General features: G+C 37.5%; 6 protein-coding genes across 6 annotated transcripts; 3 read left to right on the top strand and 3 right to left on the bottom strand.

The window, feature by feature from the left end:
• Positions 1-704: 704 nt before the first annotated feature.
• On the bottom strand, positions 705-4014 carry BDF20DRAFT_303086 (glycosyltransferase family 20-domain-containing protein). Its single transcript, XM_053075150.1, has 7 exons — positions 3417-4014; positions 3193-3333; positions 2963-3088; positions 2830-2882; positions 2008-2730; positions 1739-1921; positions 705-1668 (listed from the first exon to the last, which is right to left on the bottom strand). Exons 1-7 carry the CDS (start codon positions 3880-3882, stop codon positions 916-918), a joined length of 2445 nt encoding a protein of 814 aa, XP_052939414.1. The 5' UTR covers positions 3883-4014; the 3' UTR covers positions 705-915.
• An 11-nt stretch (positions 4015-4025) lies between these two features.
• On the bottom strand, positions 4026-6207 carry BDF20DRAFT_303146 (uncharacterized protein). The gene is made up of 5 exons (XM_053075151.1): positions 5918-6207; positions 5427-5839; positions 4473-5308; positions 4230-4378; positions 4026-4165 (listed from the first exon to the last, which is right to left on the bottom strand). Exons 1-5 carry the CDS (start codon positions 6128-6130, stop codon positions 4148-4150), a joined length of 1629 nt encoding a protein of 542 aa, XP_052939413.1. The 5' UTR covers positions 6131-6207; the 3' UTR covers positions 4026-4147.
• Positions 6208-7837: 1630 nt separating this feature from the next.
• Positions 7838-8424, bottom strand: BDF20DRAFT_832929 (uncharacterized protein; the record flags this gene model as incomplete). Its single annotated transcript, XM_053078586.1, has 2 exons — positions 7838-8243; positions 8321-8424. 2 exons carry the CDS (start codon positions 8422-8424, stop codon positions 7838-7840), a joined length of 510 nt encoding a protein of 169 aa, XP_052939412.1.
• Positions 8425-11166: 2742 nt separating this feature from the next.
• On the top strand, positions 11167-11622 carry BDF20DRAFT_804306 (uncharacterized protein; the record flags this gene model as incomplete). The annotated part of the gene is made up of 1 exon (XM_053076463.1): positions 11167-11622. A coding segment is annotated over one exon (456 nt), but the record flags the coding sequence as incomplete, so codon positions are not given.
• Positions 11623-11868: 246 nt separating this feature from the next.
• BDF20DRAFT_815206 (uncharacterized protein) lies at positions 11869-12162 on the top strand (the record flags this gene model as incomplete). Its single annotated transcript, XM_053077056.1, has 1 exon — positions 11869-12162. The coding sequence occupies one exon, from the start codon at positions 11869-11871 to the stop codon at positions 12160-12162; it is 294 nt and encodes a 97-aa protein (XP_052939410.1).
• A 2773-nt stretch (positions 12163-14935) lies between these two features.
• Positions 14936-16578, top strand: BDF20DRAFT_970080 (uncharacterized protein). The gene is made up of 3 exons (XM_053085007.1): positions 14936-15611; positions 15704-16191; positions 16283-16578. The coding sequence occupies exons 1-3, from the start codon at positions 15033-15035 to the stop codon at positions 16356-16358; spliced, it is 1143 nt and encodes a 380-aa protein (XP_052939409.1). The 5' UTR covers positions 14936-15032; the 3' UTR covers positions 16359-16578.
• Positions 16579-16811: the final 233 nt, after the last annotated feature.

Genomic DNA, 16811 nt, shown 5'->3' with positions numbered 1-16811 from the left:
TATCACGAATGCCTGCGTTCCAAAAAGCGCCATAATGGATAAGTCTAAGTGTACCTCTTTCAAGCTTCTCAATGTTGATATTTGTTTTGACATCAAGGAAAATTCATGAATACATTACCTATGGATCGTAACATAAACGATGGTGCCCACCACGTCATTGCTCTACTGACCATTGTCCAGCAATCGATCGGCTTCTGGGAATTGCCTTTTCCAAAATTACTCTTTTCGTCTCCATATGGATATGCTTCAAGTGAAGTGGGTGAATGGGATGGATTGTTCAAAAAGGTCGCTCTTCGTATTTCCTCCAATTGCTCAGGTCTTCTATTGCTGAATTGGGTATTGCTTGGTAGTTTGCCTAATTTATTCCCATCTATGGGCGAGGATGGTGACTGTACCGGATTTGTACGTGTCAGCACTTCCTCTACCACATCTTTATTATTCTCAGATAGCGACTGTACCTGTACATGAGAGATAGGGGATCTCGCTTGATCTGTGTCACCACTTGTGCCACTTTGATTGTGTTGAGGCAACGGTGGCGGGTGTGGCGTTGCAGCAGAATTCGTTGTCGAACGTCCTTGCTTATTGAGGTTGTCCGAATTCATCCTGTATTGTTGTACACTATGAATCGAAACAATACCAAAGGATTGTAAAAGATGTGTCGCTACCGTTAAGATTTCAAAGTCTCAAAAAGAGAAAGTAAAAATGGAAATCGCATATAATTTGTCAAGAAAGGAGAACACATTCTTTTATATCAGGTTGTATTTGGAATTTTTTATTCATGAATGTTTGTTAGAAGAAGAATCGGAAAAATTCCTCACATTGAAAATTCTAACCTTATGTTATTGTGTATGCTGTTATGTACAAAATGAGAGCAGGTAACTTCTTCCTCTTCTTTTCCAATTGTTCAACAAATTGTTAATGCTTGTTGCTGTGGCTTGTTAAGGCATTGAATGTCTCTAAGACATCCTGTACAGTTGGAAGTCTCCACGTTGCCATTGTCTTTTTATCTTCTATACCGACTACTACCGTATATACTACCGGTACAGGCGTTGTCGTTGTTGCTGTTGTGGTAATTTTCTTCAGTACTCTAAACATATCCTCATCTGTCTTATCATCACCACAACACATCACAAAGTCAATGTTCTCGTCATTGCCTGATAGAAGTCGCTTTATGATTTCACCCTTATTCGTAGCCGTAGGACGCACTTCCAAATTCTTCTTTCCAACCAGCACCTCTATTGGCATCTTTGACAGAATAGCATTCTCTAAATGGTTCTGACATTCTTTCGACTGAAAAGCACCATAATCAGGATCAGCAAGACGGTAATGCCATGTGACAGAGCATCGTTTATGTTCAATAAAACTGCTTGTTGTACGTTCAGCGTAATAGGTAAATATTTCAACGATATCGTGCTTCCAACTCATATCGATATGTTCTAATAAATTGATCCATTTATGCGTGCCAGGATATTTTAGAAAGCAACCATGTTCAGCACTGAGACCAAGGCCTTTGACTTGACCAAGCCATTTGTCAAGTGTAGCTTCGTCTCTACCAGAAATTACCCACACAACATTTTGAGGATCGTCACAGAGGGCTTGCAATGCGTTTAGCATCTCAGGTGTAGGAGCTCGAGATCCGGGTATTTGACGAATAGCTGATAAGGTGCCCTATATGGTGATATGAAAAGAGTGAACAATGACATCGTTAATGCTTAATGAGCGAGAATGTATACATTACATCATAATCAAAACACAGTAGCCTCTTCTTTTTTGAGCCGTTGTAATCCTTTAAAAGATCGTTGATATCTAGAATAGGGGTATAACTTGACTGCTCTGAAGCAGCAATGGATTCTTCCAAAACATTAAGAAAGGACTTTGCCCAAAAAGAAGATGTATGCGTCTCTACATAATCCAACATTTGCTGAGGTGAGCAAGAAAAAAAAAAAAAAAAAATTATTGAACGGTTCAGAACTTCAACTTTACATTCTGATATCGCATCATCTTTACCAGGTGCCTTGATTTTTTTTCTTCTTCAGACATGCATAACGCTTCGTTGATAGCCTTGGCTACACCAGCATAATCCCAGGGATTAATCATCATAGCCGAACTTAAAGTTCCTGCCGTCCCCGTCAATTCTGATAAAATTAAAGGACCATGTTGTTGACCTTGTTGCTGACACACAACATACTCCAGACTGGTTGTATTCATACCATCTCGATTCGCCGTGATAACACCGACATCTGCTGTAGATAATAAGGCATAATACTCATCCACTTGAATCTGATGATGGAAATGATACACAGGTGAAAATTCTAGATTTCCAAACTTATTATTGATCTGAGCGACAGTCTCTGATATCTTCCTATGCTCCCATGTGTCATTGTTTGTGCCATCAGTAAGTTGAATCATTACGACTCGATCCTTCCATTCTGGATAATCAGTTAGGAACTTTTCAAAGGCAGCGAGTTTTTGCAAAGCGCCTTTGACAAGGTCAATCTTGTCTCTGCCGACGAGAATCTTTTTACCAGCGTACATTTCGCGAATCGCTTTTATCTTGGATTGAACAGTTGGGTCACGACAACGGGCTTCTATTTCAGAAGGGTTAATACCAATAGGAAAAGTGCCTACGTGGCAGAAGTGGCCATCCAAACAACGAACACCTTCTGGTGATGATTCGTATCCTAAGACACGAGTACACGTAGAAATGAAATGGCGAGCATAAGCGTAAGTCTAAACTTTAGTTAAGGGGAGAGATTAGAATTTATGCAATCAATTTCATAGTACGTTTTTCAATTCTGCCTAGCAAATAAGCATTCTTCTTTTGCGTACCTGAAACCCTATCAGATTAGCGCCAATCATTCCCTTCAATATTTCTTGTCTCTCTACATGGTTTTTAAAGGACAAGGCGGTAAGATACACCTGCTTGGAGCAATTTTCTTGCTTTAAATGCTTTAAAACTTACTGGGCAAGCATCTAAAGATTTCCGATGTCGGAAAAGGTGAATGTACAAACAACCCTATCCTAGCTTTTGGATGTTTTGCTCTGACCATGGAAGGCACCAACAATAGATGATAGTCATGTACCCAAACTAGATTGGGTTTTTCATGCATCGAAGAAAAAAAGAAGAAGATAATGAATCAATAGGTCCGTTCGCTTTGCTTTGCCAAAAAATCAATATTGATACTGACTTACTTATATCACCATCTTGATATAGGTCAGATACAAAATCAGCGTAAATTTGATTCACTGCGGCATATGCTTCCCATTGTTTCCTTTCCAATCTACCATCGGTGGCGTCATTCCATATCATGTAATGTAACAAAGGCCATAGCACTATTGATACAATAATTGTGGAATCAATATAATGACTGATCCAATAAAAGCAAAAACTGAGGCATTATCAATAAACACTTTACTTGTTTTACAATATCCATCATAATGGCCAGCTACACTTTCCCCATCAATGAATAAAGGTATACACTGGTACTTTTCTTTTAAGGTACTGTATAATTCTAACTTTTCTGTATCTGTCAGGTCCCTATCTATCAATTCTTTCGCCGTGTTTGTGGTTATGGATGCTGCTGTTGGTGGGTTTTTATTCATATCAGTAGTAGTGGTAGTAGTTGTAGTAGTATTAGCTGTCGTGGATACATTGGTAGTAGACGAAGCATGACAAATACTTGTAGAAGTACTGATGGTCAGCTGCCCTGTCCACCCAATATATATTATATTCCATTCATTCCTGAGCGAGTGTACACCATCGTACATGGCACCATGGCCTCTTCTAGGTGCAAACTGCCATTGTTGACTTTTCTGACAAAAAGAGATCTCATATGGGATCTGATGAGTGACATTGATGATTCGACCTTTTTTCTGGGTCATATTATTCGTATAATGGTTTGAACTGCTTTTAGTATTATTGGCTTTGAAATGTGAAAGTGTAATGAAAAGTAGAAATTTGGTAAAGACAAGCGAAGAATGTTACACCTTTTGTTGAAATAATATGCAGACATTAAAAAATGGACTGCTAAATATTTTGTGTGAGGAAATCAGCTTTAATTGCCAAAAGAAAAAAATTGACACTGATTTAAATTCATTTTTTTTTTGGTTAGCAAAATCCAAAAGAAATGCAAGGTGTGGGTTTTCTTTAATGTGAGGGCAAATACTACAATACAGAAGAGGAATAATGAGCCATAAGCGATGCAGGAATACTTTCTGCTTATTCTTACCTTGTAAGGGTTCATGATGCCATTTGGATCAAGCATATTCTTTATCGTTTTCATCAACTGTATCATCACTGGCGATTTAGAGTACCCCAAGAATTCATTCTTTGCCACTCCCAAGCCATGCTCTGCACTGATAGAGCCTTGGTGATTGGCTAGAATACAAATACACGTAAACATAATCAGAATTGTACATTCAGCGCTTTCTCTTGATTCGATGACCATTTAATTTTTCATCCTTCAACTTACCAACCCATTCGAATAAATAAGGCTCTATCAACTGAGAAACTCTACTTTCCAGACAGCTTGCTGCAATGTTCAAGTGAAGATTACCATCACCCACGTGACCATAAGCTACGACGTCTGTAACAGGAGAGTCTGGCTGTCCAAACACACCTCCTTCTCTCAAATGCTGACGCATATCCTCCACGCATGCATAAAGTCTATCCACAGGCATAGAGATATCATATTTATATACAGCAGGTTCTTTACCCAAAGCTTCTGTGAATCCCTCACGTAAGCTCCAAAGGCTACGAATCTGTGTTTCATCTTGAGCCACTACACCATCTTCCGCAACTCCTTCTACCATCATATTCTCTAAATAGTTGGTCAATTTTTCATCGTCGTGGTCTTTATTTGAGCCGCTTGTTTCGATCAGCACGTAAAACGGATATTCCTTCTCCATGACTGATTTGGGCGTAGCGTGCTTCTTAAACATTTGTAGAGCGTTACTGTCCCAGAACTCAAAAGCTGACAAAATTTCCGATAATTCGATACGTGATTGTTTGAATGCTTTTTGTACATCATCAAACGAATTTAACCCGAGTAGAGCTACATTGACTGCTTTTGAGCGATGAGGTGTAAGGATAGAAATACCGGTAATCACGCCAATGGTGCCTTCAGAGCCGATGAACAATTGCTTGATATCATAACCTGTGTTATCCTTTCTTAAAGTGGACATATTATCCAAAATAGTTCCATCAGGCAAAACAACCTCCAAACCCAAAACAGTACCATGAAGTGATCCATAACGTAATAATCGTAAACCGCCTGCATTGGTCGCGATGTTTCCACCGATATGACAGCTAATCGATTTGGCATACACAACAATGAACAATAGGGAAGCAAAAGTAAGTTCTCTAACAATAAAGAATTCCATCGTGCATTCTCCCACACTTCCTTTTTATTTTTTCTTACTTTTACCTTCCTTTTGCACCCAAATCCAGAGGCATCATATATCCTTTCTCTCCTAACCAGTTATCAAGTACTTCTAAAACACAACCTGCGTCTGCTGTAAGTATGCCTGATACACTGTCAAAACCTCTTATTTTATTCATTCCTTGCAAGCTCAACACAATTTCATCAAATACAGGTACAGATCCACCAACAAGACCAGTGTTGCCGCCTTGAGGTACAACTGCTAATTTCTGCTCGTTGCAATATTTCAGAATATCAGATACTTGCTGTGTGGTTTTCGGTTTTAGGACAAGTTGTGATTGCCCACGAAACTTGTGCATCCAATCGGTATTGAATGGGAACAAGTCATCTGGGTTATTGTAGATTAAACTATTGGCGCCCACTATGGTCTTAAAGTATTCGACGTCCTGTTCTGTGAGCTATTAGAAAATATGCTTCCTATGAGTTGTCTGTGCTATGTTTTATCTTTGTCGATACAGATGAAAGAGTGCTCAAACCTTTTTGAAATGATCATTTCGGACATAGCCTGGAAATTTATCGACTGTGTAAGAAACATTTTTGGTTGCATAATTTTGCTGCTGTTGTCTATTAATGATAAACGGTACAGTGACGGATTTAAAAGCCGTATTATGCTTGAATAAAGTTGATTTTATGAGAGACTTTGATATGAATCGAGTCGAAATAGTTCTAATTCTAGCTGGCGAAAGCATAAGGTGCTCTATAGTAACGTTTGATATGGGAAAAGATGAATAAAGCTTAATAATGAAAAGAAGAACAAAGGGGGCAAGTAAAGTGGGGTAATCTTTGAATGATAATTTTAGCTGAGGATGAAAAGACGGGAGAGTGAGTTCGTTAAAAAACAATCGCGGAGATCTCTGGCAGCTACTAGCAGTTGTTCGTTTTTTACCCTGCAGAAAAGATCACTGTTTTGTTGGTTTCAAAAAACTTAAAAGTATGATCAAAGCATAGAAGAAGAGATCCTTACAATCGCAATTCTGCCAACAAACGGGTCGTTCTATGCAATTTGTTTGCATTTACGACGCATTCTTTTAATCAGCGCTTACGGAGAGGATGCACACTTGGTCAAAAATTTGAAAAATCATTTGGTCATATTGAAGTGAATGTGTTGACTTCCAAGTTCATTAATTATACTATCTGTTGGTACCAGTAATCTTGACAATGACGAGTCTCAACCTCGTTGAATTTGTCTTTTCATTCACGGTTGAACGTGTTTCTCTCTAAAATTACTTGAGACCATTGGTTCCTCAGAAGGGCAAGGTATTGTGCCCACCCACCCTTTTATGATCCTTTCATTATCCCATACATGTATTATCTCTTTGCTCAAGAAGATCAAAGAGATTTTATTTACTATGTATACTACCGAATTGACCAATAAAAGCCCTTTTGAGGAGCCGAAGGTCTAAGGCATAATGTCAGGTTAATTGAGGATTAGTGTCAACAATAAGGGATAAAGCAGAATTGATCAATTATTCTGAACTGTCGCTTCGCTCAACTATTTGTCATCGTATACTACCAATTACATTGACTGCAAATTTGCTATCACCTAAATCGTTGATTTAATTCTTTGTGTAGGTCTATGTTTTCTTTTTACATGGCTTCACCCCATCTGTCAAGTAAAACATGCCCTTCACAACAAGAGTGAACATCTCACTCCAGTTCTTCAATATTCCTCTATTAAAATTTTCATGTTTTGAAGTTGTTGAAGGTGCAATGACGGTGTTTTGAAGGTGTCGAATGTGGTATTTTCATAACTCCTATAATATATGAACACGAATTAGACACACCTTCAAATACTAGCGACGTTATTATGATCATAGAATCATAATAACACTTGAACACGTCATCTTGTATTTCTAAATATGTACATACCGTAACTACAGTCGTTCCAACGCCAAAGGGCGGTTTTGATTCATCCAATGAGCGGTTTTTGTCACAAAAAATAAACCCACATTTTTCACTTTTTCTCTGTATTCTGCAAATGTAGCGTACAAATTGGAAAATGAAGTCAATGAGGCTTCTGAATAAGTCAATACTTATGAATGGTGAATAATTTATTTATTAAATATACATAATGAGAGTGAGAGTGAGAGTGAGACGTAACTATGTGTATAAATGTTGGGATAATAATTTAGCAGCTGTTTGATTTGCATTGTTTATAGAAGTTGCCAATGAATATGCCAAAGTCTGAAGCAAATTACTCAATAACTTTATCCTCATCATCTTCCAGTAATTTTTGTCCCAGTTTCAACTAAGCTAAACTAAGGTAGATTCGGGCGTCCGGTAGTGGTATAAAGTTACTGGTATTCGGGCCCATTTCAATTGTCTTGTTTGCTATGGTTTATTTGTCAAGACGTACACTTAACGTTACCATTAATTGCAATTGGTAGCTCCAATTTTCAGCTTCGTTGTATTGTCATCATGAGTGAGGCAATTTCTATCTGTCCATATTTTGATTTTGATTTCGGAAATGAAGATTGGTGAATAGAAGAACTAGTTCGACGTTCATGGTGAGCATCAACTGACTTTAATCGGCCATATGGTTCGACACAATTAACCATTAAAGCTGTTGAACCGCTCAACAAAATATACCCTGCGAACATCTGCGACGTAGCAAACCGCAGTTGGGGAAAAAATGCCCAATCTTTATTTATTTCTTGGACAATTTGTTCGCTGAGTTCGCCAAATTGTTCATCGGCTATGTGTCTGTAGATGGGACTTGTGCTAGCAATATGTTTGAATAAATCGCCTGCATTTGTTGAAGTTGATGAGCCTTCTGTAACTGAATTATCTAATGTAGGAAGACTCCAGGTTCCAGTTGGTTCATCAGATAATATATCAATTATAATGTTTGAAGCTGTGAGAAAAGGGTAAATTTTTACCACTTGAGGACGTTAACAAAATGGCTTTTAGTTGTCCAATTTTTGCGGTTAAGATACAGTTTTCTTGAATGCGGGGAGAGTGTAATGAGTGAATTGCCTTTCATTAGAGAGGTTTCATATTGAGAACAAAAGAAGATTTGATACAAGGAGCAGACGTATGTACTATTTTCTATGCCATGAAAACTATATGAGTATCATAAGTCAATATGGTTTACTAACAAGTGCATTTAATATGTATTAGAGTTTTATTATGTTGGGTGTACCTGAAATCATAAGTAACTTGCCAACTTTTAGCGGCCCTTTCTACCTTTTGATGGATGAAATGCACCTAATCTGTCGTGGCATTGGTCAACTGGTCTTCAGTCTTCTCTTCAATAAGTTCAATAGCAAGTTCAAGTTTTTACCAGCGGACGATGATGCTGAAATGGTAGAATATACTTTTGCTTTCAAGGATGGCTATACCAGCAAGAATGTCCTGTCAACTTTCAACGCTCAATTGAAAAGAACTCGCGATCTGATTCCTGAGATTTTTGAAGGATCTTAGGATGAGGTGAACGGTTTTTATCGTGCGGTGAATTGGCTTAACTTCTTGTTATACCAAACCCCTACACTACTGCTTCTTTACATCAAAAGCGATCAAGCATGCAAGGCTTTGATGTGTCTCGTTAATGGTTGTTCTCTTGCTTTACAATGATCAATCAATGATATCGAGCTATCAAGAATGGATGCGTAAGTCTCTTTCTTTATTACACCTTGGTTAATTAAAATTGATAAACATATAAATATGGCCTGCCTCTCAATCCATAATATTCTGCAGTATTTTTATCTGCTCTCTGTTCTTCTTGAATATTACATTTTACTCTTGTGCTAAATAAACAGTATTCTTATTATTCTTTGTTGTAATTTCTGCTCAGAGTTGCAAGTAACACCAACCTCCGTCGCGTTATCTTGAGTGATCCTTCTTTCATCTAGTAGATCGCTGCTCCTTACAGAGAGCTTGAGAGTGAATCACAGGCAAGTAGAACAGCGGAGTCATCATCACATTGGGTGCTTATTAGAAATGTAACTGGGTTGTCAGTGCTTAAAATCAATCTCTCTTTCATTGGGCGTATGGTGCTTCATAAGAACTGAGGATGTGTTATTGTCTTCGTCTGTTTCCAAGCTGCGCTTTTTTTCTGCTTTAGATAAGGTTGAACAGGCTCCTTGATTTTCCTTTTCAGATGATTGTTAAACGACCTAGAGGTAGAAAGTTTGCTTTGGCACTCAGGACAATTAAATTCACCGTCTACACTTTCAACTACACTTGTTCTAGAAGAAAGTGAGCACAACGACTTTTTAAATTGTCTGTTCCTACTTTTGTTTATAGACACTTGTAGCGTATTCACATGAACATCATAATTATGGTCATACAATTTTGCTGATGACTGAAATTTAGTTTTAAAAACGTCGCAAAGGTGAACCATTGTCTTCTTTCAATGAGAGACATGTAAAGGGGAAAAAAAAAGTGGGAGAGAAAAATGGCAAAACCGCCTTTTGACCGCCTTTTGGGAAAATTTGTTAGCCGCACTTTTTTGGAACGATAAGCTTAAAATAACAAATCTAACATTTGGTTTAAAAACGATGAACATACACCTTCATTACACCTTCATTACACCTTCAAAACACCTTCATTATTGGTCATTTCCAGCATAAGAATTGACGATTACAAAATAGCACCAGAAGTAGGGCCATCAACGTATAATTTCACTCAGACGTGTTCAGTGAGATAACAACTACAATACTCGAGTACGTACAACCAGGTAGAAAATACATTCTACCATGGTCTATCTATATTGCATCTAATATAGGTCAGGTACAACATAGAACAAGATACAGGCCTAAATATAATAATCACCCAATTAGCATCTGAACCTGAAATTAGTGACTAGCATACGCGTCCTCAAATAATATAATTCCCATTAAACCTCACAAAGTAAATAATCCTTCTACTTCATCTGAAGAATAATAAAGACACCTAAGTTCATAGTCATCGACTTACAACTGTTATCAATTTTTTAAATAAGCAAATACAACAGCTACAATTCACAATGTAGCATATAAGAGTGGACTTCATAGACAATTGCCTGAGTAAGCACCTCTTTGATGCGTGAATCTGCCAAGCGACTAACTATTTTCTTGCCATCATTAGCAACGTTGTTCTCGTTGACCGCTCCAACATAAGTGAGGTAGGCTAAGTTTCTTTGTTTCATTGAAACACATTTAATGAATATTTATTAATCGTTTAATTTTACAGAATCTCCAATATACAACTGAGTTTGCATGTCCTGGATGTTATGAGCTTTTCGAGGATCTAGATACTTTAGATTCACACAATTGAACATGGTATTTCAAAGTTTTCTTTTGCTGCATAATCATTATTTTTCTTCTTTTTGACCAATTTTTTTTTCTGTAGGCCAAGATGAAAAAACCACATTCACTCAAGACGAAACATTCACTAATATTTCCAAAGTCTTAAAGTTATCAACCGAACCAGTGCCAACAGACACGGAAGCGATAGCAACTGTCTCATTACATGATGCAATAAAATCGCTATATCCTGAACATGGTGTTACAGAAAATCAGATGATTAGAAATGTTATTACCTCTTTGAACTTGGCACCCTTTATCATAATTCTGATTGCACAGATAATAGTAAGCTTGAAGTTACTGCTCTTACTACGTCATCACAACATAAACGTATTTTAGATATTGAGACCAGAGGAATCAAGCGTATAAAATTGGACACTCTTGTTGAGAAGGCTGTTACTCAGTCTACTGACTGTATACATTTGAGTAATATATCCAACGACATAAGCTTTAATGATATTATAAGAAAAAGCCCATATCGCCAAATTTTAGCATTTGAAGAATACAGACATATTACTGAGGAGCATCTTGATTTATTGAACAGCCACTGGAGGAAACGCTCTTATATGTTCATGATTACGTCACAATTGCTGGCCGGTGCTATATTGGTTGATGGTAGTCAAGCACTTCTTTTGAACGGTGTGAAGTCATATAGTAGATACCCTTCCATCGACGCTCATTTTGAAAATGTATCAAGTACACAAGAATTATCTATACCGCAATTATCCTCACAATATTCAAATAAGCTCAAAATAACAAAGATCAACATGGACAATTCGGAGAAGTTAATACTTGGTTCAAAAACGATGAACATATTGGTCATTTCCAGCATAAGAATTGACGATTCAAAAATAGCACCAGAAGTAGGGCCATCAACGTTTAATTTCACTCCGTCGAAAAAGACGCGAATATTTGTATCAACGTCGTCAATTCAACTGGCAGCCAGGATATTAAAAGATCCTAATAGGCTGACGCTTTCTGATCCATTAGTGCATCTCAGACAGCTACGATCCAAATTCCACCAGCAAAGTACGTACTCTCTCGCTAGGAGCTACAGTGTCTTCACGGCAGATATTACAGTTCAACCATATACTATTTACACATTTGTAAATAGTATATCAAATAACGACACTTGCTGCATGATGGGTTCTAAAGTAATGGAGCTTATTGCGAATTCTATTTGCGAAGGAAATGGCATGCTGAAAAAAGAGGACATTGAACACCTACTGCCCAAAGAAACCGCAAAGAAAAGTCAAGTTGTAACAGATACTCTTAAAATAATAGATTTATTTGAAAAGTATAGCGAACTTGAAATCATTGCGAATACTTCTGTAGCTGCTTCTCTTCGTTCTATTGCCATTTGCACGACAAATGGTTTAAAAAATGCAAATACAATTATTGTGAGAAACATCTGGAATAAGTTTCTTCGAGGTTAAATAAACTTATTTATTATAACTTCAAATTACTGTTGGGCTTATGACAAATTTAGGATACTGAAAAGTTGAATAAGTGAAGGTGTAAATTTGCTGACAAAACGAGAGAACTGCGATAATCAATTTATAAGTGCTAAGTTGAGAGGGGTCGTACTGGGTTAAGGGGGGAAGAAAAACTCAGTAAGGTCAGATTGTTAATTGTCGAGAGCCGGTACACGACAATAAGGGTTTTACAAACAGAAGAGGCTCTATAACACATACTCGATATTCAGTTTTGATATTGATTAGGCTATAAACGTGCGCCTGCCAGACACTCATTTCAAGGTCAGATGCATCTCATGTTACCCTTAGTGCATTGGCTTGTACATATTCTGTCAAATAGGTTGTACGTAAACTATCTTAGATGCAATACAGATAGACTATAGTAGAATATATTCTCTATTTGGTTGTATGTTTACGACATGAGCCTTGATCGGTAGCCTATATTGTGTAAATCTGTTTTGATCTTGCATACTCTCAAATAATTCACGTTTGTTTAAACTCGTCATGTGTCTGTTCCATGTATCTGATCACACTAAATTGACTCTTCCCTTTCAAATATTGTAGTAAGCAAATATTTCTGTCCAATGAAACTAAAAACTGTGAAATACCATAAGAGAGTACTACAGAGATCTGTTTGACTTGGCTTGTCTGAAATTTTGGAACAACATAAGCATAAATAGCCTCTTCATCGTGGTTGCCTTCCTAAATTCTATTTCGTATATGTGTATAGTCTTTTGCTATATCTAATTGAAATTAATGTCTTTTTATTGATTCTTCATTTGAGGTTTTTGTATTGTTCTTATATTTTATTATTAATGCAGGAGCTGAGTGCGTGTAGTAAACATGGTTGAGACTATTTGCGATCCTCAAATCCTTAGAAAATAATGATTTTGTGTAGATGCATTCAAGTATGTCTATTATGGTATATTGATCTTCTTGTATAGGTGTTTGGATTTGATTATAAAAGTTCTAACAAGTATGCAGAACCAGCTTAAAGTCTTTTATAATTGCTTCAGTACGCTTGACTTGCAAATCGAAAAAAGCAATGAGAAATAAGTATTGGCAGGATAGTTTCATAACACAAAATCCTACCGTTCGCCTATTCTTTATTTTTTCGTTGGGCCACATATACCCGCAATATTCGGAAAATGCATCATGGATGTTTTTATGCCCCTTATATCTGAAGAAATACAAATCAACAAAGAAAAAGGAAACTTAAAAAGGATTTTATGTACTGAGGCCAGCGTGTTTCTTAAAATGAAGCAATGAATGTTCTGAAGAAGGGCCCTTGATGCGAGATAAGGAATGATGCTTATGGCGTGAATTAAGAATGAATGCTTATTTCAACTGGAAAAAAAATATGTAGGGTAATACACTCAAGTATTGCAACATTGCTATTGTCAAAGCAAAACCGGCTAATACGGCCTTTGCCAGCAAGCCGGTTTCTCCGCGTTTGAGTGTGCCAGCGTACAATTGGATCAATTACATACGCTGTTTTGCAAAAAAAGTCATTGAGAACTCAAAAGCACATGTGTTATCTTGTTTATTTCTCTGAGAAGTTGGTAGTGACGTTGATATTTGTCTTACTACGTAAAAGCGCCCACGTTTTCAAAGAACTTCAACCAGCAAAAAGAAAAAAAAATATACCGGAGTTGCAAAGAAGAGCCTATGTCATTAGATAGAGATTTGTCTGTGTCGCCACGTGAAACATCCCACATGCCAACGTGCAAGAATGCGAAAACCGGTAGATTTATAAGCACGTCCCCATGTTTACTTTTCGTGGATAAAATGCAAAATTAACTTTAATTACATCAATATAAAAGTTGGCCTAAGCATTTATACATTTTTCCCTTTTTTAGCGCAATTTGTGTTGTTAAAAATAACCGTATTTAATGGTAGTTGGTAACATGGCATTGCAGAATTCACTTTATCTTATAATGACTACTGCCGGCCAGATTTTATTTCAATTCTCTGCAGTCGCAGTTGAGGCAAACACGCAGATAAAGTGTTTTTGGCACACTAGGAAACGCTGCACATTAGTGAAAGAACCGAAAACAATTGACAATCGATCGAGTAGAAGTAAACTCTTTCCCATAGTTTGGAACGCGTTTTCTTCCTTCAATTAATTGTGCATGCTTGTACTATGAAATGTTCCCCTATGATGCTTAGTCTGAGTAGCTATTCCAATGTGAAATTTTGATTTCCTGGCAGCATAATGGTTTAGGCAGAGTAAATATTGTTTATCAGGCTTTCGTATCAATGGAATACTTTGCGCTAGTGTTTCTTGAAAAATGGAATAAACATACGGGCGTAAATCTGCATAGATCGTTCTATTGCATAAAAACCGACCTTTCTCAGCTGACAATAAGAACGTACTGTTAATATTAGAGAACCTGCATCTTGCATAGCTGTGCTGGTCGTATCAAGTTGTCATTGTAACAACTTGATGCATCGTAGTTATCGTAAAATGTAACCACAGCCAAAAGGTTGTGGATCAAATTTTTTTACAATTCAAAAAGGGACATTCGCGAAAAAGGAAGCTTGCCATTTTTGTAAAGTCCTTTCTGTTCACAAACGGGCAATGAAACTCCGCCCGTACCTAATAATGTTTATTATAGTGTATTTAAACATATGCCAGTAGAACATGAACATGAGCTAGCAGGAAATCGAAAAGAAATTGGGTATATAAAAGTGAGCCGTAAATCGTACCAATCCTATTGACTTTTGAAATCAACAGCTTCTTTCTGCTATTGAAGACTTAAAACCATTTTCTTTTTATTTTTATCAATTCTGTATTTGTTCTTGACTTTTTCTTGGAATCAAATCAAAACATGAAGTTCCTTACACTTGGTGCTGTCGTACTTGCTTCCAGCAAATATCTGGCTTTTGCTGCTCCCACAAAAACTTCAACAAGTTATATTCCTCAATTTTCACCGGTCTTTCCCGAAATGGGGTCCGCCAGCAATGTTATAAATGCGTACAACTACGGCCCTTACAATAGAAGCGCTACTCTCCCACTGGACCAATTGTCAGGCTATCCTGATCCTTGGGATACTCCCGATCCTACCAGTGACGAAGTACGAGCTGTCATTGATCAAATTAACTGGAATCTGGTACCTGACGCTCCTGTTCGTGTACAAAAGGATAATGGAGACTTCAAGACGCCTAAAGATGAAAATGAAGATCCTTACTGTTGGTGGTCTGATACTAACTGTTTGACACCCAAGATTGAAATTCCTGGAGACCTCCATAGTTGTCCAAACGCTGGTGAATGGGGTTTGAGTTTCGATGATGGGCCATTTAACCTTTTGGAGGCTGATAAAAAACATGCCGATACAGAAAATCCCTTCGCTGAACCTGCTCTTTACAACTATATGCTTAATACCAACAACCAAAAGGCAGCGCTTTTCGTAAGTAGACAAGGCACACAGATAGCTGCCTAAAATCGCATGTTGCAAAGTACTGACAGTTTTACTCACGTTTTCACGCGATACTTTTGTAGTATATTGGTAGCAATGTTGCTAAGTATCCTGCTGCTGCTAAGAAAGCACTTGACGATGGTCATGTTCTCTGTATTCACACATGGTCGCATCCTGCTATGACGACGAAGAGCAATGCGGAAGCAGTATCCGAACTTTACTGGTCTTTGAAGGCTGTAAAAGAAGCTACTGGTGTTACTCCTAAATGCTGGCGTCCCCCTCAAGGTGATGTGGATGACCGTATCCGATCCATTGCATGGCAAATGGGCTTAACTACTGTTATGTGGGACTGGGACACAAATGATTGGGACATGCCTGCTCCCAACGGTGGCAATCTTCCTCCTGAAACCGTGGATGGCTACTTTAAAAAGTGGATCAAATCTCAAAAGAAAGGCAAGGAGAAAACGGGACATATCGTTCTCCAACACGAACTGAATAGCGCTACCGTTTCTATGGCTGAAAAATGGCTGCCTGTTATCCAAAACACCTTCAACGTTCTTCCTGCTACATCGTAAGTGTCGATTCAAATCGCCTTTCCATTTGAAAGATTGTTTCACGGTATGAATTCCAGCTCACGCATTTTTTTTTCTCCCATTTTATAGCTGTAATGGCATTGAAAAGCCTTATTGGGAAGAAAACTTTGTATATCCTCTTCGTAACGTTGCTGAGCAACGTTAGAGCTTTTCAATTTTGTTATTTCCTATTTTATCATCTACCCTTTTTTGTAATTGTAAATTCACGCTTTAGATAGTTAACTGCTGTTTGTCAATAATATCCCGTTCATAATTTCTCTTTACCCTGCTAAAAACCCGACATTATATGCTTAGTAATTCACTTCCTAACACTATTCAATGACTTTGACGGCACACTTTCCAAATTTCTGTATATAAATAAACTGTCTAATGTCTTTGATGACAAGTCAATTTTCCGTATGTGAATTTTTTTTTTCTTTTTTTTTTTTGTTTTGGATGTGACCATAAACTTAAAGCGGTACGCTAGCCATTTTCTAGTAACGTCTTATTGTGTTCTTCGTTAGGCTATTCTTCCCTTGCCACGATGAAAGGAGAATGAATGATCAAGTAAAATGTGATTTTGAAATTGGTAACAAAAACCGTCTTCAATATCTGTAAA

Source organism: Mycotypha africana (genome assembly GCF_025528875.1).
Source record: "Mycotypha africana strain NRRL 2978 chromosome Unknown BDF20scaffold_2, whole genome shotgun sequence".
NCBI classification, from domain to species: Eukaryota; Fungi; Mucoromycota; class Mucoromycetes; order Mucorales; family Mycotyphaceae; genus Mycotypha; species Mycotypha africana.
This window is presented reverse-complemented; position numbering and strand designations above follow the sequence as displayed.

Coding starts and splice junctions, on each gene's coding strand:
- BDF20DRAFT_303086 (XM_053075150.1), bottom strand. CDS start 3,882: ATGACCCAGAAAAAAGGTCGAATCATCAATGTCACTCATCAGATCCCA. Junction 2,731..2,829: donor CTAATCTGATAGGGTTTCAG/GTACGCAAAAGA, acceptor ACTAAAGTTTAG/ACTTACGCTTATGCTCGCCA. Junction 1,669..1,738: donor TACTGTGTTTTGATTATGAT/GTAATGTATACA, acceptor ATCACCATATAG/GGCACCTTATCAGCTATTCG.
- BDF20DRAFT_303146 (XM_053075151.1), bottom strand. CDS start 6,130: ATGCTTTCGCCAGCTAGAATTAGAACTATTTCGACTCGATTCATATCA. Junction 5,840..5,917: donor GAAATGATCATTTCAAAAAG/GTTTGAGCACTC, acceptor ATTTTCTAATAG/CTCACAGAACAGGACGTCGA. Junction 5,309..5,426: donor GATTTGGGTGCAAAAGGAAG/GTAAAAGTAAGA, acceptor CAAATCGATTAG/CTGTCATATCGGTGGAAACA.
- BDF20DRAFT_970080 (XM_053085007.1), top strand. CDS start 15,033: ATGAAGTTCCTTACACTTGGTGCTGTCGTACTTGCTTCCAGCAAATAT. Junction 15,612..15,703: donor ACCAAAAGGCAGCGCTTTTC/GTAAGTAGACAA, acceptor ATACTTTTGTAG/TATATTGGTAGCAATGTTGC. Junction 16,192..16,282: donor AACGTTCTTCCTGCTACATC/GTAAGTGTCGAT, acceptor CCCATTTTATAG/CTGTAATGGCATTGAAAAGC.